We start from the raw sequence: 8,033 nt of genomic DNA on the forward strand, positions 1-8,033 counted from the left end.
TACCCTGTTAATCGGCGCTGCTTTGGACATTTAGCTTTAGATACTTAATCGGTGCTGCTTTCATTGACTGATCTAGAGACGACGCTACTAGTAGGCCTTTGGTGTTCGTTTCAGTTTTCCCTTCTCATCTTCTCGCGGGCTATAAATAGGTATTCCTCCAAGAACGGCGATGGTGTGCTCGGGCTCGCGCGCTCTCGATGCGTGGACGAACGAGTCAATGACGCGTGCACGATTGGATTTAATGCTATCATGTGCGTACACGACAGTGCAGTTACCCCGCCGTCCGAGTTAACCCGGTTTTAACAGCCCATCTTCGAGGTGTTCCGTCAGTACAGAAGTGTGGTAGCGGCCCATAACCTATCGCCGCCGCCGTCCGTTACGGAGACGCCGTTGCATGAATGGGTAGTTGGGTGCCCAGCCGTGGAAAGTAAATGGGTACCCAACTTTCGGCCCACGGTCGTCTAGTCGTAGGTAAACAGTAACACAAATATATCCTCTTTCTCTCCTTGCCGCCTAGACCAGGAGCTCATGGCTATGCAGATGGCGACCGCCGGAGATGATGAAGTCGACTTCCTGTCAGATCCCGTCGACAGGTAATTTTTTCAGCTCCTATCAACTAACCCGTGTGGTATTAGCTGGTTTTAAGACCTGATCTGTTCTATCCTTCTGGCACAAGATTTTCACTCTCAGATCTTGCTGCGGGACAGCCCTTGTTTGATAATGAGAAGTACAAATCCATGGAGTGTGAGCCTGCTGAATCAAGCATTGGTAATGTAGGAGATGCTCCGGTCAACAGCAATTGCGGTGCAATTGCCTTGTACGCACAAGTACCTGAGGAATCTACCACGCCTGAAGCCCTAGGCTGGACAAAGAGGTGCAACACTGTGCCCAATCTTCAGTTACCATTACATGCGTATATAACATTTTGTCATTGTATCTTATTACGCACTGGTTAACTATCCGATTCCATGGATTACATATATAACCAAAAGTGTCCAAACGTCATGCTTCATATGCGTTCTTTTAACTGATACAGAATCCGTGTCGGGGCAGCATCTAGCGAGCGCCACCCTTGTGCTGACAGGGTGAGTGCTTTGGAAGAAACCTTACGAAGATATGCCGAAAAGAAAACTGACACTGTCGTAGTTCCTGCTATGGGTACCAAATTTGATTCACTTGGAGAAGCCTACGATTTCTACAATCTCTACTCATGGGAGATTGGTTTTAGAGTTAGATACGGAAAAAGGCGGCTAAATGTGGGAAGAACAAAATGTATGCAGGAGATAGTTTGTGGATGCTCTGTAAGTGCACTTTCTGAAAATCATTGGCATATTTATTGGGCCTGCCTTGATGTTACAGAATAATAAGAATATCGCCACACGGGCAATTGTTGTGTTTGCTGCAGGGGATACCAAAGAAGAGTAATATAAGAACTTGCCGATGCAGATGCCCTGCAATGATAAGACTGCTTCGATCAAGCGGCAATGGCCGGTACGTAACTGAGTACAGGGCAGATCACAACCACGCGTTGACTGAAAAATATGGTGAGAAAATATACTGGCCTTCACACAAGCATATTGACATATACACGCGAAATGTTATCAAGCAACTCCGCGAAAATAATATTAGCATTGGAAAGGTGTATAATATTATTGGTAGCTTCTTTGGTTCAATGAGCAATGTACCATTAGCAAGAGAACGTTGCGAGGGCTGTGTGGCAAGATCAGCAGAGAGCAAGCTGACAATGATGTGAAGAAGACCGTCGATGTCTTTGCTGAGCTGGGAGCAACAGATTATGGGTTGTACTATAGAGTACAACTTGATCAAGACAGCCGCATAAGAAATTTGTTATGGTCAACCGGAGCTAGCAGAGCACAATACCACTATTTTGGAGGGACTGAGATCCAGTGCCTTTATCAAGTGAAGTCACGCTGCAACTTTACCCTACTAATCTCCATCCAATCCACATCCTACGGTTCAGATCACATAAGGGAAAAGGCTCTCAACACTTAGCAGTTTCAGGATAGCAGCAAACATCAATAAGCTGCAAACAACGATGCAGTGGCACTTGAACTCAGTTTTATTTGAACAGATTGAAACCCAAAAAATAAAGAACTGCAGATACTCATGAACAGACTATAAAACAAAATTTGGTTTGGTTATACAGTAGTGCATTATGCAATCAAAGTGGAATAAATCAATTGCAGTTGACACTAAATCCAGTAGAACTTGATATTAAAAGGCTGCAGCGCATAATGTCCGAATGCTACAGCAATAAGTTTCAATGTTGAGTAATCATCTACACAAAAGCTATGCTGAAAACTGCTAAGTGTTGAGAGCTTTCCTATGTGTGATCTGGACCGTAGGATGTGGATTGGATGGAGATTAGAAGGGTAAAGTTGCAGCGTGACTTCACTTGATAAAGGCACTGGATCTCAGTCCATTTTGGAGATGCCATTACATTCGATACAACATACCGCACAAACATGTATGACATGCCATTTGGATTATTTGCAGGAGTCAATAATCACTTTCAGAGTATCATTTTTGACGGGGTGCTAGTCAGAGATGAAACAGAGGAGAGTTTTGAATGGGTCTTCACTGAGTTCATCCGCATGATGGGGGGAAGAAGCCACAAACAATACTCACTGGTAAGTAGGAGGAATCCATAACTTGCTGCCAATCAACATGTTCATGTTCAGTTACTGCACATCGTCGATATACTAATATTACTATGTGTCTTTGTGCATGTCTGTAGATCAATCCCGAGCAATGGAGTTAGCTATAAAGAAAGTGATGCCAGATACTACTCACCGTTGGTGCAAGTGGCATGTGCTCAAGCGGGCAAAAGAATTTCTTGGGCAACATTACACAAAGCGAAGCAAATTCATGTCAGAATTTCACAAGATAATACATCACATGCTCACAGTTGACGAATTTGAGACTGCATGGAAACAACTCATTGAAACATATGGTTTACAAAAACACCACTATCTGACCCAAATATATGAAACAAGGAAAAAGTGGGCAAAACCATATTTCCATGGCAAATTTTGTGCAAAGATGACAAGCACACAACGCAGCGAGAGTGCAAACCATATGTTGAAAACTTATGTTCCAGCTAGTTGCCCAATGCATCTGTTTGTTCGCCAGTTCATGAGGCTTCTTTTTGATAGAGAAGCAAATGAGAACTATGAAGAAAGAAGAACAAAGATAGTAAGTTTGATAGAAATGTGTCCAAAAGTTTGTATTACTGAACATTTCTGTCAAGTTTGCTATCTAATGGTCGAACATGTGCAGGTAGCCCCGGTGCTGAAGCTGAAGACACCAATCGAGTTGCATGCCAGCAAAATCTACACACGGGCCATTTTTGAGAAATTTGTAGAAATCATATGTGAAGCAGGACAATACAAGGTAGAAGAAGTTAGTAAAGGGAAAACATATTTTGTGAACCGGTACCATCCAGAGAGACATGAGCAGTGGTGCAGGATACTATACAAAGTTGAAGTTGTCAATGAAGGAGAAAAAATCATATGTGAGTGTGGAAATTTTGAACACACTGGACTGCTCTGCTGCCATGCTATCAAGGTGAGTTCGCTTTTTAGTTCATCATTCTGCTGCAGCAACATACCCTTCTGGCTTAGAGAAATAAAAACTGATGTTGCAACGGTGTGCGTGTGACAGGTGCTTGATTTCATTGGCATAGACCATATACACGCGAATCATATTCTGAAGCGTTGGACAAAGGATGCAAGGGATATTCTGCCAGCTCACCTCTCGTACCTTCAGAAGGATAGCATTTTTGTAAATTCAGTAACGTTCAGGCATGCAAATGTGTACACACATGCACTTGAAGTGGTTAGAATATCGGATGCAAATCTAGAAGCATATGAGTGCGCGATGGAGATGCTTAAGATAACAATGGATAAACTGACACCCATTGCTGCTGTGCGTGATGGACGGGGATTGGAAGACAGAATTCAACAACTGACGGATAAAGGTAAGGAAGCAGCAGCAGAAATAGCACCACTAGTTAGTAATACAAGTGATGTTGAATGCAGCGCAATTGGGGATTTCATTGGCCTAAAAGCTCCAGAATGGAAGAGAAAGGCTGGCCGACCAACGACAAGCAGAGACAAACCTCCGTACGATGATCGGGGCTGGAAAAGCAAGAAGTTCAAGAAGGCAGCGGGTGGAGATGATGCTGACAAATGTGGAACAAGCAAGCGAACTCGTTTTTGCAGTATATGCCGAGAACCTGGGCACAAGAGCACCACCTGCCCCCAAAGAGGAGATCTGCCTCCAAAACAAAGGAAAGAGGCAAAGTGTTCAATTTGTGGCGTCGGTGGGCACAGAAGAAACACATGCAACAATCCAAAGGTTGTTCTGCATGTTGTTGACAACACTAATCTGCATGAAAACGCAATTATATCATCTTCGTAAGCACAAGGCATGCTATTATCTCCATGTAAAATTTGAGCTTATCTGTACCATGCATGTATAACTATTCTGTGTGACATGTCGGTATGGCTGTCAACTCTGTAGACTGGGACAAATTACTGTCATAATAAAAACAAGTTCCTACTGCCACCATGTACATGGTAGACTCACTTGTCGTGGAGGCCTCATTTTGACCGAGTACAAGTAAGCATTCATTATGCATCGCAGCAAAACAGGCGTTTACGTGTCAACTGAACCCTGGTGTATGCTGTGAGCGGGAATCCCCCAAGTTTGAATTTCAAACTACATGGGCGCGCTCAGCGCAATGAGCTCTACTTAAAGCTTGCCACTCCTACGCTGTCCAAGAGCCTGTAGTGTTCTAATCTTCCATCCTTCTCATCCTCGCCGTGCTATCTCACATCAGAAAAAGAGAAGAGGGAGAACTGTTTGTGCTACGGCATAGATGTCTGCAAGGGTGTCGAGCGGATGCTCTCTTACGCATGTTTCTTCAAGCTCTCCTTGCGATGCACTAGCCGCCGCAAGCAAGCTTCATCAACAGTCAGTCGGGTCTGCGGATGATGGAGGGTTCTCCCACAATACAACGTCGATTGAGGTACGACTGCGCCTAATCAGTTTGCAGATTCTGATCTTGCCCCCTTCCGAGCTCCAGACATGAATATTTCATGTGGGGCTTTTGCATTCGTGTTACGACTGCAGATCTAACTGCGTTGACTTATGCGTGCAGGCTTCAGTTCACGCCAGAGCTGAAGGTGAACGAGTGGAAGATGGAGATGCCGAAGAAGAACCTGAAGTGCAGTCCCGGCTTGCGGTCCTGGAAGAGGTGGCCACTCATGATCCAGAAGAGCAGATCTTGTCTGACGGAGAGAAATTCACTTACACGGGCAGCTGCTGCGGATCAACCACCAACTGCGTTCGTCAATCAAGCACGGACATCAACGACTACGCCAACCCATCCAAGCGCGCAAGGCTTGCTGAATAAGAAAACTTCATGCAGTCGTTAGAGCCGTCATTAGTGTTAGTAAGCAGAAGTTAGTGCCGCGTCATCGAGAAATGCAGCCTCCCTAGTATGCTCAAGTACTAGTGGATTTATCTTTGGTTTAGCAAGGAAAAAAACTCCGCCCGTTGGACAAGTGTTTGGGTTGATGCAGGTGTTGCGTTAGGTGCAAAAATAAAGTTAGGACACACGTTTGACTTTATACTTGCCTCTAAATGACATTGTGTTACGGTCTATGTGGATACTATTTACACACTGATTTTTTTTAAGTGTATGATGTAGTATTGTCAATGAGATCAAAATTGAGAGAAATGATTTTTTTGGGGGGGTTTCAATGCTCAAACTACATGTAGTTGGCTACCTGGTAAAGTTGATCATATTTCTCCGGCGTGCATCGTAAACAAAAAATTATAATTAAGTCCCGAGTTCATTCCATTTTCGTCACCGCTTAAAACCTAATTTCGTACATATGCCTTCAAATTTATCCGTTGCAACCAACTCGAACACCAAAATGAAGTATAATAACTATGACGAGTGCGTGCGCGACCGTCGTTCGATTGTATATGAACCGCAAACGATGTCGTTTGACTGAAAATTGCTTCGAGAGATCAGAACTTGTCGATGAGGGGTAATCTTGAGTCAACCTCACACCTCGGAAGTCAGTTCGGCATGGGAAATTCTGGTGTCTCTTCCCGGCTCATGATTGCCTATGTACATATCGTCCACTCTGCCCTATCAAATGTTAACCCCATTCCCGCCCTCTGACCAACCTCCCGCCACATCTCCTCTCCCCAAACTACACATATTAGTAGTTACACGGCACATTTTATTGATGGGTGACTTGGATCCCCGTCGGATTACTTTGCATGCGATACTTCGAGTGTGTCAAGCATTGGATATATGTAGACTGCGGGGCATATTTCATCACTGCGGGGCATGCTACAAAATTTTAACTGGCTGAAAAAATAACTATAGCCCTCTTGGCATTGCTTCACTATGCCGATTATAGACACACACCTGCACGTAAAACAAACTGCTAGAGGCACAGAATACTCCTTCATGGAATAATATATGATGAAAATCAATTGTTTCAGAGCGGCTACAAAAAAACTATCTCTGAGATTAGCACATTTTACCCCCTTTGACACGGAGAGTGATTCGGCAAATCAACTGAAATATTTTGAATGTTGTCCACATTGATATCAAGTATGCCACTTAACATAATGTTGGGCAATAATTGTGAACAACAAATCAACCGTTTTTCATACAAATGATATCAACTAGTGTCATTCTCGAATTATTGTTAGACATGGTCCTCAGGGTCCAACAAGGCATATGCATGTCATTCTGTATAGAGGTTCACGATGCATGTGTATTAACCTATGCTCGTATCTATTATGGATAACAAAAGTGATTGAAACAAAAAAAAATGTTTCCAATGATAAAGCAACGTATGTTGTACTACATACAATATTGATCAAATTTTGCAGCATTCAATTTTTTTCCCGTACATAAGCCCGAAGTTCAATGGATTTTGATCGATCCTTAAACCCTAAACTTATGCACCTACCATCCAATTTATGCATTATAACCAACTAGGACTAAAGGGCTGACATCCGACCGTATATGAACACCAAACGATGGCGTCTGCTTGAACATTGCTTCAAGCGAAGCGAAATTTGGCATGAGGGGTAATGTCGACTCAACCTGACACCTCGAATGTCAATGCAGCCTGTTAAATGGCATTGCTTCTTCTTAACTAATGGTTGTCTATGAGCATGCCGTCCACTCCGGCCTACCAAAGCGTCACCCAACCTCCCTCTCCAGCCCCCCACCCCCCTCCCCGGCACCGCCAACCTCCACACCACAAACTAAATAGAGTAGTACTTACACGCTAGCTTCTACCAATGGGTGCATTGGTATCAACTATCCCACTTATCATAATGTTGGGTAGTAATTGCGAAAAACAAATCAACCATTTTGATACACTGACATCAACTAGTTACATTCTCGAAATATTGTTAGTCATGCTCCTCATACTCCAAAAATACATATGCATGACATTCCGTATAGAGGTGCACGGTGCATCGGTGTCAACCTATGATCGTACCTATTAAGGATAAGAAAGGTGACAATAATCGATTTTTTCGGTTTTCAATGCTAAGGCTACGTATGCTGGACTACATAGATAAATTGATCATATTTTTTCAAGCGTTCAATCTTTTTTTCCTTGTACTTAAGCCCCAACTTCAATGCAGTTCGATCGATACTTAAACCCTAAACCTATGCACATACCATCCAAAATATGCATTACAACCAACTCGAATACCAAGATGAACTGAACTAACTGTGACAGTTCTATACATGGGTGACATCCGATCGTATATAAACACCAAACAATGGCGTTTTATTGAACATTGCTTCAAGCTAACCAAAATTAGGCATGACGGGTAATCTTGACTAAACCTCGCACCTCGACTGTCAACGTGCCCTGTTAAATGCCACTACCGGTTCCCATCTAATGATTTTCTGTGAGCATGACGACCACTCCGGCAATACAAGCGTCACCCGACCTCCC

The 8,033-nt window shown here is 43.5% G+C and overlaps 2 protein-coding genes across 3 annotated transcripts; both read left to right on the top strand.

Moving 5' to 3' along the window:
• The first annotated feature begins 227 nt into the window (after positions 1-227).
• Positions 228-4,585, top strand: LOC123171092 (protein FAR1-RELATED SEQUENCE 5). 2 transcript variants are annotated; one of them, XM_044588738.1, is made up of 6 exons: positions 228-593; positions 677-874; positions 1,037-1,301; positions 1,406-1,544; positions 2,518-2,651; positions 2,759-3,004. In XM_044588738.1, the coding sequence occupies exons 1-6, from the start codon at positions 529-531 to the stop codon at positions 2,780-2,782; spliced, it is 825 nt and encodes a 274-aa protein (XP_044444673.1). In that variant the 5' UTR covers positions 228-528; the 3' UTR covers positions 2,783-3,004. The 2 variants fall into 2 exon arrangements, with proteins under 2 accessions (XP_044444673.1, XP_044444672.1); XM_044588737.1 differs by lacking the exons at positions 228-593; positions 677-874; positions 1,037-1,301; positions 1,406-1,544 and adding exons at positions 3,301-3,588; positions 3,685-4,585 and having other exon boundaries at positions 1,589-2,651; positions 2,759-3,216.
• Positions 4,586-4,809: 224 nt separating this feature from the next.
• Positions 4,810-5,636, top strand: LOC123171093 (uncharacterized). The gene is made up of 2 exons (XM_044588739.1): positions 4,810-5,053; positions 5,186-5,636. The coding sequence occupies exons 1-2, from the start codon at positions 4,904-4,906 to the stop codon at positions 5,438-5,440; spliced, it is 405 nt and encodes a 134-aa protein (XP_044444674.1). The 5' UTR covers positions 4,810-4,903; the 3' UTR covers positions 5,441-5,636.
• The last annotated feature ends 2,397 nt before the right edge of the window (positions 5,637-8,033 follow it).

Source organism: Triticum aestivum, chromosome 7D (assembly GCF_018294505.1).
Source record: "Triticum aestivum cultivar Chinese Spring chromosome 7D, IWGSC CS RefSeq v2.1, whole genome shotgun sequence".
In the NCBI taxonomy this organism is placed as follows: Eukaryota; Viridiplantae; Streptophyta; class Magnoliopsida; order Poales; family Poaceae; genus Triticum; species Triticum aestivum.